Below are 18,419 nucleotides of genomic sequence, written 5' to 3' on the forward strand. Positions count from 1 at the left end.
TTTAGTGGGAACACTTTAAATATAGAAGATGATGTTTGTGTCCTAGGGATTTCATTGTTCAAGTCTCACCGCCGCCATCGCTCCTCGCAAGGCAAAACTATTCATGTTGATTCGACCTGGCCGAGCGTTACGAAAATTAGAGAGCTTTTTGGTGATGGTCACAGAAAGAAGTCAATGTCGGATGGAGAGGACTTGAAGTCTGATGACTATCACCTTCACCATTGGTACAGCACAAAAGACGGCAACACGTCCTCTGACAAAAGCGACAGTCAGTCACCACGGCACTCAAGAGGACACTGGAAGGATATAAACAGCTCAGATCATCATGCTAGCATAAACCAGGGTGTAGACTCTGCTTTCAGCACTGAAAAGCAGGATGGTGATCTGTGCTCTGTGACGAGAAAACTGTCATCGGATATAAGTAAAGTTGAGATTCAGAAGATTAGCAGACAGGATTTTACAGATAGTGACCTGCGACCCACTCCTCCCACCCCTCCACCTCGCAGTAGTTCTGTTGCCCTACCTCTGAAGTCCCATTCTTGTGCTTACCGTGAGCAGCTGCAGGAGCAGAGACAGAGGGCGAAGCAGCCACAGCCATCAGATAGTTTGCATTCCTCACATAGTTCCTCAAAACCACAGACGGGCTTCTCCGTGGAATCGGCCAGCTATCGTAAGAGATTTAGCTCTGGAGAAGAGGAGGACGAATCTGGAGGGCACACGGGTAGAGATACACTCGCGTTTGTTTACAGCAGTGAAGGAATTGACACACAAAATTCAAAAAGCAAGAATGACGCCTGGGTTAGACTCTTGCATAGGTCTTCAGGTAGTGAGGAAGACAGCCCAGCGGGATTAGCTCATCAAGTCCGACGTCGTTCTCTGAGGAAAAAGAAGAAAAGCAACTGCAGTAGAGAGAATGAAGAGTCTGATGACAGTGATGAGCAGCATGTGATGATGGAGCATCTGGAGCGCTATCAGCGTTCATGTGATTCCCAAATGGAGGGACGTAGGCTTGACAGCTTGAGGCCTAAGGCCTCCTTTAATGGGCAAATGTGGGAGAAAGGCCACACAGCTCGAGGTTCCTCCATGGTTCAGGAGAGTTACAGGCGGCTGTGTAAAGATTCTGAGGGACAAGTTGGCACAAGCAACGTCCCATTTGTATCACGTGTGTCAAAGGTAAACATTCCTTCATTTCTCTCCACTCCCTTGGGGTCACGCTGTAGCAGCAGATATTCCAGCACAGAGACTCTGAAGGCTGAAGACCCTGTGAGTTCAACGTCCAGCCGAGCCTCATCTTCTGTTCTAAGCAAAACATATCATGGCAATGCTACGATGTATCGTTCACCTAGTTTTGGGCATGGAGACAATTTTTCCCGTGCCCCAGTCCGTGTTCGTCCTCGGATGGTGCCTAGCTTGAATCAAGGAGAAGCTACTTCTACTGCTGCAGAAAACAGATTTGGTCGGCGTTTTGTCGGTCATGAAAAAGATAAAGATAGAATATCCATGTCAAATCCTGATATTGCTTCAGAAACTCTGTCACTGCTGAGTTATGTGAAAACTGATTTATCAGAGCTAAGGATGAAGAGGAGAGACCATGACGGTGGGGAAAGTTCAAACTCCAACATTCAAGGTGTAAAAAGCACATCAAATATGTATAGAATGGGCTTAAGACCCACAGGTTTGAATTCTCGAAGGCCCTCTCTGAAAGACCTCACTGCTACTTTGAGGAGGACTAAATCTTTCACTTATTCAGAGAAACCATTAGGGTCGGCGATAAGATGTTCCTCTGAGCAAAGATTGGATTGTGAAAGTGATGGAGATCGAATAATTGTCTCTGACCGAGAGGTGGAGAGTGATGATTGCAGTGGTTGTTATGACTATGAAGAGCCAATGCCAACCTCTCTACAAGATCTCTATGTTCAAGAAGCAAGACAGGTAATAAGGGATATTTGTCAAATGAGTGCTAACAAGGATGATGATGATGATGATGATGATGCTATTGTAGGGTTTAAAAGAAATGGGAATTTGGAAACGGTGGAAGCTAATAAAGAAGTGAATAAGACAGAGCAAGTGAAGAGGGTAGAAGGACAGACTGTTGATACAGTAAACAAAAAAGAGGCTGATAGAGAAAGTGGAAGTTTACCAAGAGGAAATTCAGAGGAGAACATGTTTGGTGATAAGTCGTTGGATGAACTTTCAGGACATGAATCAAGTCTGACAGATGAAGGAATTGTCACAGAGCCGGAGGCTGTCTCATATAGAGGGCTGTCCTCTGGCACAGACTTGCTAGGCCAGACGCTCACTGTTTGGACTCAGTCTGGACTGTATGAGGAACACTCGCCCATTATGACTCCAGAGAAGTCTCTTTCCACTCCTGCCTCATCTGCGAGGACAGAATATGAGACAGTAGCAATAGGAGGAGATGTAAACATCAGTAGAAATTTAAACCAGTCTTCTTTAGAGGCCCCGGCTACCCCCAGTGCGCTTCGAAGACGGAGAAAATTTTCTTCAGCTGGCAACAATGGCTCAGAATCCAGCAATGGCAGTAATGGTGAGTCAAATGGCGAGTCTGCTTACCGTTCTCTTAGTGACCCCATGCCACATCGAAATCGCTCGTTGGCAGAAGACAGCAGTAACAGCTTTTCTATGGACAGTAATCTACTTAGCTCACTCTCTCTAAACTCAAAGGTGGGTGTAAGTGCAGATTCCTCTGCGGATCTGTCAGAGTGTACCGGCAGTGCGGCTAGTGACCTGTCAGTATATAGTGACTCTCTGCGGGATTACAGCACAGAGATTCAGAGCATAATGCAGGAACCTGGTGCGATGGACAAGCTAATTGATGAAAAGGCAAACGGAAAAGCTGTTAAGAAGAAGAGCTTCAGTGACCCCAGCAGACGGGGCGAACTAACTTCTCCAGCCCTTGAAGCTCAAAAATATTCTAATGAACCTATTAATGAGTTGGAGCAGCTTATTCCTCCGTCCAGCAGCGAACCAATTCTCTCAGAGCAAAGAGATGAACTATGGGAGCTGAACAGTGAGCAACGTCAGCTGTACTCCCTCAGGAGGTCTCAATCCCAGTCAGAACAACTCTTGCCCTTCCAACTTGACCACAATGGAGTTAATAAAGTGGGTGACGAGGAGCCAAAGTTGCCTTTTGACCCCAAGCTGGCCCAGGTGTTGTCTCCTTGCATAAGTCGTCGTGGTTACAAGAAACGCACACACAGAGTCGCACATCAACAGTCTTCTGATGATGGGGATCAGTTGGAGGAGCAAAGCTATGAAGATCACCTGGATCCTTCCAAGTCCACTCTGCCCAAACTTCCTGTAGTTAAAATAAGGCCCAAACATGTACGCCATGCCAGTGAACCTGCAACATTTGTGCCTATTGCAACCCCTAACCAGCAACAGAGATCTTTAAAGAGCCCAGAACCCCAACAATTCTCAAAGCACAGACAAAGAGAGGGAACTCCGTCTTTGGAGGATGTGACGGAACAGTACATCTTAGCATTAAATCCAGTCGAAGGATCTTCAGATGCCCCTGCTGGTGGAGCTGTTGTGGAAGGTACCAGCTCTGTTCCTGCAACTTCCACCCTTGACCCCAAACTGCAGAGGAAGTCCAGTGATGAGCTGACCCAGGCCCCACTTAAAACGAAACCACGTGTGGTAGGTGACAGCTTTGATTATTTGTGTTTTATGGCTCATGTACATACTAAAAGTGTGTGGTGTGTGTGTCTTTGCAAAGAAAAAAAGAAAAACTACTTCTTTTGTATAAATCTATTGAAAGAAAAAAAAATATGCATCGAAAGCTAAAGTTTAGAGTAAAGATTAAAACAATGAAGGTTTGGCTCAATAATCCCTTACAGGAATTAGACTTAGATCTTGGAGCAGCATGTGCATGTGTGTACATGTGTATTGCAGAATGGTACCCATACCCAATGGACTTTTGTGTAACATGTTGCCTGAGATTTCAGAGATGTGTCTTTATGGCACTAGATCTGTTTTTGTCTGCGATTGTGAAAGATTAGATGCAAACAATGAGGCCAAATAGGAGTCTTTCTGTTTCTTCGGTACCTCGAACATTTACGTAGAATGAACGTATGCCATTTTGTGTGCGCGTACGTGCTTTTGATATGCCCCATATGCCTTACATTTGTCAGTGCAAATGCATACTTTTGGCTCTGGCTGTTTAAAAAGTCATGCTCATTCTTTCCTGGCATGTTTTGGACAGATCATTTTACCTCTTTGTGTATTTAGATAACAATTTAGCTCAGAGAACAGTTTGTTATAACATTTCTAATGGTTGCCTAGCCATCGTTCCTGTGAAATGGCCTTAATATATTTTATATTTAAGAGTGCACTCCGCTCGAGTGTATATATAGATTAAGATTTATTACAAAGTGTTACACATTTTCAGAGATTAGTTTCTTCTCTGTATGTGTATAATGAATCCTCCCTGTTGTAAGGCAAGGTTAGGTCATATTCTCTTCCAGTACCTTTTATGGCTGTGTACTTTCTCTAGATTTTTGTTGGTGCCCGGCTAATTTTGTGTGTGTGTGTGTGTGTGTGTGTGTGTGTGTGTGTGTGTGTGTGTGTGTGTGTGTGTGTGTGCGTGTGTGTGCTGCTGAAATTCGGGCTGCTGATTGTGATTGGTACAACTTGATTTGATACTGTGTCGCTTAGCCAAAATTCCTGGGTCGTGAAATTGAATTCTTCTTTTTTTTTCTTCTGTTTAACGAAATGTCATTATGACCCAGATAAGAAATAAAATGCCTTGACTTGGCCTTCACTTTCAGCTTGGATATATTGGTCCCAATCTGAGTCATCATTCACAGTAGTCTCTCTGTCTCCTACACACATACACTCTTGAGGCAAAGACTAGGACATGCTCAAAGTATTGTGGAAAAAAACAAAACAAAACATGAATCACTAGTATGTATTAGCACCCTGATTATCTAGGCTTTTGTTTGGCCGATGACTAAAGGTAAGTGAAAATAAACCCGCTGTCTGTGTACCTGTAGTAATGGTTGCCTCGGGGATCCTGCTTCATTGCCGTTTTAATCATTTGGCTTGAGGTTTGCATCATGACTTTCATTAGTATTTTTGGTTTGTCTGCATCACAGACACTGTTTGCACATTTACTGTTTGTGTTACAGAGAACGCCCACTTTAATTGCTGGAGTTATTGCCTATTGTAAAAATAAAATAAATAAGCTGTATCAAATGTTATAAAATGCAAACAGTTTGTTTTTATATAAGGTCCAGCACTAGAGTTTGTCTGATTGCAAAATAATTTTTACATTGCAAAATAATGTCATCTTCGTAAGTGGAAATATCTTGAATATTCTGCCCTGGGTGGTATTTCTTATTGTATGATTACAACAAACCAAATGTGAGGTTGTAAAAACTGTCAGAATTTCAGGCCATTTGAACAAATTTTAAGTCTTGTTCTATTGGCAGATTTTCTTTCCTTTCATGTATTTCTAAAATAAAATAAGCTATATTCTACTAAAATCTACCAATATAATAAGAAAACTACAAGTTTGAAATGAGTAATTATGTCTAGAAATAATAATCCTCTACTGTGTATTGTGTATTAATCTTTAATAAAAATTTTATAAGAAATACTAGATGAATTTGACTTTAAATGCTCAAACCCTAACTATGCGATTACCTGCTCTGAACAGCAGAAAATCTTTACCATGACCCCCTAATCTCCGAACACACTGATTTAACCGATCCACTGAACGAGGTGGTAGTAGTAGTAGTAGTAGTAGAGGGTAGTATCTCAGTCATGACCAAACATGTGCTGATTTGAGCACCGAGTTGCTGAATTACAGAATGAATCTTGGCCTTGACTGAAAGGATTCACTGACCCATGACTTCTGACACAGCTGCAGTCAGGTTTAGCATACACACAATCGCAAGTATAACATACGTAATTTACGAATGTTTCCATTCACTGTGCGACATATACAGGAAACCTAGCAACCAAAATCTGTTTGCTAATCAGTAAAAAGGAGGAATCATGCCGATTTAATCAGCTGAATTGTTCAAAAAGTCAAAGTTGTGAGCAGAACATACCTACACATTGCCTAAGTGAAAAGCAAAAACATTCATATAAAAGGCCATATGCATGAAAGTAAGACATCTGGAGATTGGTAGCTGACTAGCACTACACTAGGGGTTATCTTTCAATACATAGTAATGGACAACATCTATCCCAGTAGTTAGCTACTATCACTATCATAAGGTATTCTATATACTGCGAGGTTCAACACTAATGCAGTCCTAAGGGATCCACTTTTGAGGATGACATCACCTCACTGGAAGGCATTAAAGTTTGGACGTAGTCTCAAGCTGTCTGGTAGTGTGTTAAACATTTGAAAGGTTTACACTGGTTGTTGCCAGAAGAAGAATACCATGCAGTTTCTCACAAAGCAGCTGAAGTGTCTTATAATTCTCTGAATTCTCATGATCACACTGGTATAGTAATCATAACTGTTTATTGTGTTAGGTGAAGATTATGACTAGCAGAACAACTGGGTTTAATTGTTTGGGTGTGTTCGAGAAGAGCAGCCTGTTTTTATCATTACTGCTGTGTGTGTGCGTGTGTGTGCGCGCGCATATGTGTGTGAGAGAAACAGAGAGCAAGCGCAATGGTGAGCGAAAACCTGCCGGCTAAGAATTTCTTTAAGCAGTGTATGACGCAAGCAGACGGTGTGAACACCCAAACATACTTGTGGTTGAGTAGACTGAGGTGAGCTGCACCTTGAACTCTCTAGTGGAAGAGAGAAATGGGGGAAGATTGTCTTTTGTGCCATAAGCACTGTACTCGCTTACAGAAATTAGGAATGGAATGGAGTATAGAGTTAGAAGAATAAAAGTGTGTGTGTGTGTGTGTGTGTGTGTTGGGGAGTTGAGACTTATGTATGCTCATTGTCCTGTTCTATGTGTGCACTTTGTATGTGTTAAACAGAAACACAAACTTCTGCATTTTGGATAGTAAATTAGCAGTAACATCTACAGAGACATCTAGAATTTTCTTCCATCTGGTAAATACACATAATTTTGTGCTTATAATTGTGTGAGTGTGTGTGTGTAGTTGCACAAGAGTTTTTTTTTTTTTTAAGCCTTGGCCTGCTCCTCTGACAGGGCTAGTGCAGAGTGATCCTATGCAGACAGGAAGCTGGGGAACAGCAACAGGAAGTTGTTGTGGTTACTAATGTGCTTGACGAGTTGCAGGGAAGGATGCTGGGAGAATGCTGCTCGAGACTTCCAGCCCTGAAGCGACAAAGCAAGCCTGCTGAACTCTCATTAATTTTCTCACTGTCCTCCCTCCTAGTTTACAGTTTAAAAAGGCTCCCTCGGAGCGCAGTCATTAACTGTTTCTTTTCAGTAAAGATTAACCAATTCATCTGCTGTAAAAGTGTTTCCCTGACCTCTTTTACATGTTTTTTTACTGATGTTCAACTAAGCTTGTGTACCTCAATTTCAGGACCATTGTTAGCAAAGGTCTAGATACAGATTAGTTAAATTGGCTGCAATTTTTTCAAATATTATTTAGCCAGCTAACCTTTTCTACATAGTCTTGCTCTACTAACAAATGATACTTAAGGACATACGGTATAATCTGATTTATCTCCGGTCTGGAATTTATTGTAGTAGTCACCATTACCATACTGTGTCTGTGATTAGCATTAGCAGTTCCACAGGTGGTAAAACATTAAGGTTTGACCTCTGACTTTGCCTTGACCCTGACCTGGCCATTTTTCCCTCAGCCTTGTTCTGCCATTCCGTCCACAGTCTCCACACCTCTGTCTTTTTCTTTCCTTTTTAAAGCCAGTGAAGGAGGCAACACATAGCAGAGAGATGATGTCATCTTTATTCTCTCTGCAGCAAGATTGGAAAGTGATAGCAGGTAGAGAAAGGGAAGATAGAACAGAGAAAGCACAGAACCACCTTAATAGAATAAAAAAGCAAGAAAAGAGAACGGATAGAGATTGAGTGTATGAGGAGGAGGATGAGGAGAAGTAGAAAAAGGAATCTGATGGCTCTGTTGTTTTCAGTTAATCAAGCAGCAGGAATGTGGCCTATATTTTTTGTGTGTAAGAGCCTTGAAAAGTGTGTGTGTGTGTGTGTGAGGGACTTTGTAAGTGACCTACTTCCTTACATTCTTCAATTCAAATAAAGAAAATCAGGGAGTATCAGTGTATCACATTTCAGAAACCAATCAGAGATTTTTATTTTTTATTTTTTTCTGTCCCTGGACGTGAAGGACATCACTTTATTTATCTCTCTCTCTCTCCCCCCTTTTTCTTTCTTTTTCTTTTCACCTCACTCACTTTATTGCCCTTTTCTCTTTCATATAAATCAATCTGCTTCTCTTTTTCTCTTCACTTTTTGACCTCTTTCACTACATTTCTATCTCCTTTTTTCATAGCTATTTCTTTCTATTTTCTTTTCCACATCACTCATTTTCTCCATCACTTTCTTTCTCTCCCTCTCTTTTTCTGTATCTTTCTCTTTCTCCTATTAGCACAAGGTAAACTTTAAAGAATGATTGGAGAGCGGCTTGTCCTGGAAGTGTGTGTTTACAGCAATGACTTCATCTTCATCAAATCCATCTTGCATTGAATTCTTAAAGTCGTAAAGAAACAGTCTGGCCATAATCTTATTGTACACAATGTTCAACTAACTCCAGAGGTTTCCAATCTTCCAAAGTTCTCTGGAGCTGATGGAGCTAACAAATGAGGAAAACAATAGTCTCCAGATTAACATTTTGTAAACTGCATGTCCAAATTAACAGTATACAAAGGGAATTTTCTTTTTTTGCATTTTATTTTTGGCAAACAGCTGCTCCATTATATTACTCTCTCGGGCCTTTAAAAAGCAAATTGTTACTAAATAGCAGCGTTGGAAAGTTTCCTAGAAAATGGTTTCTTAACTTGGACTTCATACTGTGTGTGTGGAGCAGAGTTTCCGCTTTGAAATTTTAGTGTCGTCCAACGTCTCTGGAAACGATAACGTTTACCGGACATACTGGGAAAAATCTGCCTGTCTCATTCTGGTGCTTTATTTTGTGCAGTGACGTTTTGAATATTATGTCTATTATATAATAAATTATTATAATAGTCGCAAAACAGGTAAAATGCTAAAAGTTTCTATTTATTAATTAAAATATGTGTATGTATTTATTAGTAATATAATAAACTTTATAATATAACAAACATTTAAAAAGTGGTCACAGCAATTATTTAAAGTTTGCCACATAGGTTTTCATTTTATCAAGAAACTAAAGCCGATTGTAATGTATAATTCACATGCTATTAAAAAAAAAAAGGGTTAGCTATTATTATTAGCTCAGTTTTTCTATGTTTCTCTGCAGTTTCAGATGTCAACCTGGTTGTCATGTTTTAGCACCACACACACACACACCCACACACACATGCACACAAACTACGCAAGTCATGATTTAGGTGTGCTAGACAAATTTTTGTCTAGCACTTGGCTGCTTTGTGTAAATACTTTAGCCAGGCATTGTGTCAGACTTTGTTTTTGATTTTATCGGACATACTGGTCAAAAACAAGTACGGGAACTTTGGTGTAAATCTCAGAATTTCTGTTTTTCTGCCACAAATAGAAGAAAAAAAAGAAAAACATTTCTCATTTATGATATGTTCAACATGTAGCATATTTGCCATGGTGGTTAAGAGGGAAGCTTTGCTGCTTTATTTCTTCAAGTTCAATCTTTGGCTTATTGTCCATATAGCTTATTCTATGTTCTCCACTTGTACAATACATGAGGGGTTTCTCTGGGTTCCCTGGTTCATTCCAACACAAAGATACTAGATGGTTTAGTGGAACTTACCTCTATGCATAAGTGTGTGTGTGTGGTGTCCTGTGTATGGTCCGGTGTCCTGGATTTAATCCCTTAACATGCTGTGTCCCCCCCCACTTCCACATGCCCACTTTCACTTTGAAGAAAGGCAGCAGTTGTCTTTGGACACGTGATTCTGTTCATTGGACATACTTTAGAAAACTAACTAGTACTGTGTGTGTGCGTGCGTGTGTGTGTGCGTGTGTGTGTGAGTGCACAGATGCAGTGTGCAATTGAATGAGTGTTGACCGATGGAATGGAGTGGAGCGAGTGTGTCCCATAGATAATAAGCCCAAGACAGGAGTCTGCTGTGCTTAGCTATTCAGTCATCTCTAACATGTACACTTTTTTCTTACTCTCCTGAGAAAGGTAAGATCCTTTCATTAACATATATATATATATATATATACACGTGTGTGTGTGTGTGTGTGTGTGTATGTATGTGTGTATATATATATATATATATATATATATATATATATGTGTTTATGGACACCTGACAAAAAAAGATCTGTGCTTTCAGTGCATTGCATTCCACATTTAGTTCTCATTCGCTCTTATAATAGCCTCCATTCTGATGTTCCGCTAGATTTTGGCTTGAAGCAATAGTGCACTTGTGGAGTTTAGTGCTCATTTAGCCACAAGAGCCTTAGTAAAGTCAAGTACTGATGTAGGGTGAAGAGGCCTGGGGTGCAGTCATTGATCCAATCCATCCCAAAGGTGTACAATAAGGTTAAGGTCAGAGCACTACAGCAGGCCACAAGACCTTTTACTCCAGTCCATGTAAATCTTAATGGTAATCTTCAAAGTTGTCATGCTGGAGCAGGTTTGGGTCTCTTAGTTTAAGCGAATAGAGAATTTAACTATACCAAAAATTAAAGACGACATCTACAATTGTGGGGCTTCAACTTTGTGGTAACAGTTTGGGGATTAAACTTTTTTTTTTCTTTTTCAAAAGATGAAAAATGCTGTAGTTTTGTATTTCTACCAGCTAAATGTCCAAATTGGGACATTTAGACTCAACCAAGGTATAGAAACAAAGACTTGGATGGAAACAAGCTTTCAGCAAAACTAGCACCTTTTTTTGTTTGTTGCATATTCTATTTTTTTTTGCTATCAAGATGTACATACAGTAAAATCAAACTTAATGAAGTCCTCTAAAGTTTACTTTTTTTGTGACTGTAAGCACAATGACAATACAATAATTCATTACAGTGGAGAGAACAATAGTTAAAGTGTAAAATGATAATGTAGACAGAGTTTTCCAAACTCAAGCAAATGATGGTGGTGATGGTGCACCAATCCTGAGATGACACATTTTAGATTAAAGGCCTGCAAGATAGTGTCCTGAGGAGTGTGCATATACTGTATGTGTGTGCTTTTCTGTCATGTGGTGGACACCCAAGTGCATGAGAAATGGGTCAAGAGGTGATCAGGCTGCTGCAGGGTTTCTCTCTTTCCCAGGGTACCTCTGGTGAAGCTTCATAGTGTGTGTGGGGGTTTGGTGGGTGCATGTTTGGGTGGGTGGTATATGTAGGAGCAAGCACTATCAGTTTTTAACTTTTGTTGTAGCCATTAATAACCGTGTGAATGGACAGTCCTCATAAGGGTGGTATGGTGTGCGTGTGTGTGTTTGTGTTTGTTTGTGTAAGTTTGTTTCCTCCGATAGGCCCAGCTCTCTGTGGTCTAGCTAACATAAACAGGAGCAGAGAGGCGGGGCAGGAAAAGAGAGGGACAACTTTCTATCATTCATCTGGTATTTTATTCCTTGTCATTGCTTGCATTCTGCGTGTGTGTGTTTGAGTGTGTGTGTGTTTTGACCTAGCAAACGGAAAAGGCCTGTTCCCCAGTGAGGAAACATTTTGGAGGGAATTATCAGTGCATTTCCTACATATGTCCATCCCCCCTCTCTCTACTTCTCTCTCTTTTTTTCTCTTTGTCCCTCCTCATATCTCTTAATGAGTTAAATGTGTCTTTCTTGGCAAACTTGCATAATTCACAGCATGAGAGTTGCATTAAAGTTTACAAAACAGGACAGAATCGTTACTTCCACAGAGAGGTCATGTTGCCGTGTTTAAAGGCTGAGGTCAGATATTAGACGATTATCATAGAATTAAATGTAGGTGGAGGATTACTCTTTTTTTGCACCTGTTGGTCAAAGTTTTCCAGTCATGTGTTACCCGACTTTGTTCACTTTCTCTTTGTCTCGCTTGTGTCTTTGGGCTTTCTCCATAAAACACACACACACACACACACACATTAAAAGGGAGCCACCCTTTATAATTACAGAGTCTGGATGCTTATGTAAGCGGAGGCCTTCCCAAACAGCACTATCTAGTGATTGTGTGCGCGTGTGTGTGTGCCTGTATACGCGATGTCATTCGTATGCATATGTGTACATTGTGACTGAGCAGTGTTTGTGTTTGCTTTGTGGTTGTTGGTGTGTTTGTTTAACAGTTCAGTTCTCATTTGGCCACGAGTGCAGTTGCACATTTGTGTGTGCACGCACTGATGACTGTTCATTCTTTCCTCTTTTCTCATTTCTCTCAGATGTGGGCTGTCGTCCTTTCTGTAACTCCTGTTATCCAGCCTGGACAGCATTGTCTGTCTTTGTGATGTGGGACCTTTTTTTTTTTTTTTACCCATGAATCATTGTTTTCCATAAGTTTGGAAACATCTTCCTTGTGGAAAAATTATCCCAAGCCTTGTGAGAACAGCCTCCGTATATTTGGATGAGTCTCGTTCGGCTTTTCCAGGCCTTTTTCTTTTTTCAGATTTGAACAAGTGACAGATGTTTCAGCCATTCAGGGTTTTATTTTCCACAGACTGATGTCGGTTGATACCTAGCCTTAAAATGGTCTCAATTATTCATTATTGTAGCTTAGCAACATTAGCTACCCAGACACAATATGTAGGTGTCTGCTATAATGTATTAGCATGTTATCATGTCAGGAATATTATGCAAACAGGATAGCAAATTAAGCTAATTTATCCTGTTATTATAGGTTAAATCAGACTAGTAAACAGTTCTTTTTGTTGCAATGATTTATTTTTATTTTTTATAATGGCTTTTCTCATTACCTCTGGGAAACTCAGGTTTTAAGTTGATTCAAGTTTCATGTTTAAACGTAAATCACGTCATGGAACTTCATCTGTTGCTGTACAAACACAGCAAAGTGCTATTTCTTGTCCTGTAATTAGCATACACAAATAACACACAATTGTTTCAGAATCAGGAGCATGCAAGCATATAAAAGTACGGACAAAATATAAAGAAAATGCAGTGTAAAACTATCATAGAAATCTCCTGCTAACTAAACACAATCATCCTACACTTATGCTCCCTTTTTGTTGAGGGTGAAAACATCAACATCCTAGCTAATGTTAACTGTAATTATTTGGATTCTATGACTATAATCAGTCCCTTGTGCTAACCATAGACTCGTAGAGCTAATGGTAACTGTCGTCATGCTGTTTTCAGACTTTCAGCTGATGCTATTTGTTGTCTGGCTATGCTTTATTGAACTATAATTAGGTTTTAATGCTAACTATAGGCAGGCACTTAGCTAATTCTCAGTATAGCTACTGTTTTCAGACTTTAATAAACTGAAGAGAAAGTAATCACACTTTTGGCTAATGCTAGCTGAAGTCATCCTGCAGACTCTTGACGTTGATGAAAAAATTTGCTTATTGCTGAGATTGGGGAAAAAAAGTTTACACTTCGATGAAGGCTAGTGGAACATGAAAAGCTTTCAGATACCTTTTACAATTTATACATTAATGCTCAGAATTAACACTTATTTTTTTTATTCATGGAAATTTACAGATTGTAAATTCATCTATATTACAATTACATAGACTCTACAATTTACAGATACATTTTTTATTCACCTAAATTACATTTGCATAGACTCTACAATGTAGCTATTGCATTTTATGTGATTGCAGACAATCTCACAACATTCAATGTTACCTGTATCTTATCTTTCCTTAAAAATGTACCTCCTTGTCTGGGAAAGTTGTAGCTCAGTAAGTTCAGATCCTACATCAGCAAGTTGCCACTGTCTGAGCCCTTGAGCAAGGCCTTTAACATTCAGCTACTCAGTTGTATAAATGACATAATTGTATGTCATTCTGGATAAGGATGTCTTCCAAATGCCGTAAATGTAAAAGTGCGGAATATGGTATTGTTTCTTATCTTTCCTTGTCAGACTGTTGGCTGCTGGAGGCTTTCCACTTTTTACTCAGTCGTGAATGCAACATTTAATACAAAGGTATCACAAGGTTTACTCTCAAACACAGGCTGTCTGGATCGGAATAAGAACCAATGTTCAGTTCTTAGCTATTTCCTCTCTGGAGTCTGAGCCCACTCACTGGCCCTGGCATACAAAGTGGTCTCTATAGTTGCCAAGGGCATAGCTCGGAGAGTGGGCAGCAGGGCTCGGGTGTGTGTGGGCTTGCTTGACTTGCATTTGGTCACTTGGCCTATCAGGGCAACATGGGCTCGCCTCACGATCCTTCTTAGGCCGACTTTCAGGAGAACAGTCGAAACCTTTGGCTCATGGCATCATCTCACTGCTTTGCATGTTCCTCATGTCAACGCAGTGATGTTATAAAGACTTTTCCTTCGCGAAACACTTGCTGGAAGGGCCAGAACTACGGTACAAAAGACAGAGCTGGACATCAGGCAGGCTCCGGTTTGATCTCCTCTGAATATACAGTGCTGCTTTGTTAATGATAATTGTTGACAGAGTCTTTGTTGGCACATAACAAGATGATTAGTTAATTCTATCTAAGAAGTACAGTCAAACGTTCATAGCAGATGCCAGTTTAAATCATACAATCAAGAAGTCAGAGTACAACCAAACACTTAGCTAATGCTAAATAGTTTTTGAAATGACTGACAGACACTTGACTAATGTTGACTAAATATGGGCAGTTAATGCCAGCTGAGATCAGGCCATACAATGACTCGTAGCTAACTTTTCATACTTTTTTTTTTTATTTATTCTTGGTGAACCATAAGAGGTTGCAGTGTAGTTTTGCACTCAAATTGTTGTGTTATGTTGTGTTATTGTCTGAAATGTCTGTTGGATGTTTGTTTGGCTGGTTTTAGCTGTTTTTATTTTTTTATTTTGTTTATGTAGATAGGCTAATTCTTTAATCCTCTCATGTTCACAGTGTCATGGCAGTAGGTGCCATGACATCTTGACTAATTTGATATTTTAATTATAATTATAATGTGGTGTGCGATGATTTTTTTTTAATTAGCTTACCAAAAAACTTTATATTCTCATGAACTCTACTCAGTGTTAAAAGCTCTTAATGTTATTTCCAGTCCGAACCGTGTCAGAAATGTTTTGCTAGTAATAGGTGCAAATATTTGTACACTGATAGTGGTACTTAAAAGTTTGTGTAACCTTTCAAAATCGTATAAACACTAGCACAAGTATGACCTAAAACATACAGATTTTCACACAAGCACCAAACGTAGACAAAAAGAACCAAATTAAACAAGACAATTTAAACTTCATCAAACGTCATTAACCTATTAAGGAAAAATCTGTGAGTGGTAAAAAGTATGTGATTTTCTAGAATCGGCAGATAATTTAAAGGTGAGATTGAAGACCGAGGTTTTTTAAGAAATGACTTAAGTCAGGTGTAAGTAAGTTACACACCTTATCTTTGCAACTCATTTTTATGAAAGTGTATCACGGAGGAACAAAGGAGATTTCAAAGGAGAATTTTAGCTAGCTAGCTAGTTTAGCTTAGGGGCTAGATTACTCACAGTGGCCTTGGAGATGCATATAGTTACTGAGAATCCATGTATTTATCCCTCATTTCAGTGCCAAGCAAATGCTTTATGATATAAAGTGATGTCACCCTTTTTCCGTTAACTTTCAATTTACTATCTAGCTAGAAATAGAGAAAATAGAGCAAAGTTAATCTGGCATGTGTATCAGGTAGATATCAGACAGATAAAAGAAGTAATAGAAGCTTAGATAAGGGATTTTTTCTTATAGTTAGTAATTTTATCAAGTCAGATTGCTGTTTATTTTTATTTTTGTAACACTTTCTGTATTATGTACATTGATATCAATATCTGCTGTAAGTGTCAAATACCTGTGCTGTATCCTTGGCCACATACTACCCTACTAAACAGTATGTTAGGACACGTTTGATGTCTTCACTTATGATTATTGATAGTGTGAAGTAAGCGTTTTGTACCCCAGCCTAGAATTTTATTCTCCGTGCTTGCAGTTGCATTTTTCTACCAGAGAGGTTGAAGTTCCAGCAGGTTCAAACAAGCCCATTGTACATTTGTAATTAAATTTCTTAAGATAATGTCAGCTTGCCATGTTTGCGTTTGTCCAGTGAACAGGTTATAGTATTAGTGTTCCAGTCAACACCTTCAGATCTAGCTAATACAAGTAACCTCCACAAGACCTTATGCCTACTTTAAAGTGGAACAGAATCAAGGGGGAAAACACCTTTATTGAAACACAGGCTTTGCAGAGAAATGCTGCCTACCTAGGCACATTCCTCCTGAATGAAACAAAAGGGCAGTGTATGTACATGCTAACATTCTAGTGCGTGTTAAATATTATGATATATAAACAATTAGCGTGTGCCGTCTAGGCTAAAGTGACATCAGGCTGACATCAGACGTTAGGAATTGCGAATGCCACCACTGTATTTGATTATTTCATGTTTGGGTTTCACGCCATGTTCAGGGGCCTCAGGAGGGTTTTTTGCATGCCTTTTTGGCACCATGTTTGACAGCCTTGAAATAGCCCTCGTTTTTGTTTTCCTTTTTCAGCCTGAGCTCTGAGATCTCCAGCTCTTCAGAAAGTCTTAAGAAAAAGACTATTGCTAGAAATGCATTTGAGGCAAGAAATAAAAATAGTTGGAGGGGTTGGAACAGCTTGGCACAGGGCAGGCAGCAGGATTACAGTAAAGGGGCCCAATTCATGCAGAAGGGAGAATGGCAGAGTGCATCAGAGTGCCCCGCTCATTCCCCAACACCACCCCACCTTTTCCTATGCATCTAAGGGCATTTGAGGAAAGTACTTTTTTCTGTGCTTGCTATATTATCGACTTCGTAAAGTGGTGGCTCAACCTTTTTTTATGATATTTGTTTAGTCCCATATGAATGCATATGCATTATTTATCCCTGCTGCTTTATCTTTTCTGCTTGTACCTGTGTTGGTGCTTTGAAGGGTTGAAAGTAGCGAATTACATTTAGTCACGTTACTATAATCGAGTAGGGTTTTTTTTGTGTACATTTACTTTTTAACCCAACTTTTTACAACTGTAATTAAACTTTTAAGCATGTTTTGTTGAAGTATTATACTTAACTACATTTTAAATTATATCCGTTATTAAGAAAAAAATATATAAAAATATATTGCAAGGGGAAAGAAATTGCACCTCGGAAACTACTGCACTGATTGATTGATGGACGGAGAACAAACACCTAAGGTGTGCCGAAGCATTTTTGTATCTTTTAGTTTGCTAATTGTTGTACTGATGCATTTCATCACTACATGATGTCGTTCAGCACCAGGGTTGGAAATTAACCAGCGACATGAGGCAAAATTTATCAATGCACAATTAAGCTAGCTTTGTTACCTGGGTCACAATTTAAGTGTTATATGAAATGAATGAAGTGTTATATTTTGGAGTTGATCTGCTGATGTTGCATTAAATTTGACCATTACTGTATAACCAGTTTTAATTTTTTTATTTTATTCTACTTTAATTTGTAATAGTGTTCCTTCAATGAAAAAACTAGTTTGAGATTTATAGCTCCATGTTTTTTTTTTTTTAACTACGCTAGAATCTCCCACCCCAACCCCACTGTTTATAAAAAAAAATAATAAATAAATAAATAAAGGTTAACTTATTTTTTGTATTTTAATTGAGATACTCTTTACTTGAGTAGATTTTTAGACTGGTAACTTTACTTGTATTTATGTACAATTTTATTGGAGTAACAGTACTTTTACTTGAGTAGAATAATTTATTACTCTTTCCACCTATGCAAATATGAACTCAGAAAATCATAGTAGCTAACATTTTAGAAGTGAATATCATTAGCATTTTATAACTATCATTGCTAGCCATTAAAGGCGGTGACATCCAGTCATCTATGAAATTATGTTTACAGAAGAGGGTAGATATTGCAAGTATGTTACCTTGTGGTACAGCATGTTGGCTTCATATGTTCCAGCAGAAGCACCTGTTTGTTAAACTCTGCGAGATTTATTAGCTGTTTTGTGTTAGATAAGAGCTAGCTAGTGGGTAGGATTAGTCTAGGCAAAATTAAGGACAAAATGCTATCCAAAAAAAAAAAAAAAAACCCCGTCAAGTTAACATATGTTAAAGAGCAGGATAAGGAACTATGAGCACATACATGCTAATAACTTCCTCCTTAATGCTTGAATACTTCCAGACATCAATGAAAAACATGTCCACATTCCCATCTGTAGACTTCAAGTCACGCACACTCAAAAGCTGATCTTATTGCTATACATGAGCTCCAA

General features: G+C 39.2%; 1 protein-coding gene across 1 annotated transcript in view; it reads left to right on the forward strand.

Moving 5' to 3' along the window:
- Nucleotides 1-18,419, forward strand: part of LOC124395515 (rho guanine nucleotide exchange factor 17) — a 112,849-nt gene that overhangs the window by 1,039 nt on the left and 93,391 nt on the right. The window contains 1 exon segment of the mRNA XM_046864060.1: nt 47-3,660. Coding sequence (XP_046720016.1) covers nt 47-3,660 — 3,614 coding nt within the window.

This window comes from Silurus meridionalis, chromosome 13 (assembly GCF_014805685.1).
Source record: "Silurus meridionalis isolate SWU-2019-XX chromosome 13, ASM1480568v1, whole genome shotgun sequence".
Classification (NCBI taxonomy): domain Eukaryota; kingdom Metazoa; phylum Chordata; class Actinopteri; order Siluriformes; family Siluridae; genus Silurus; species Silurus meridionalis.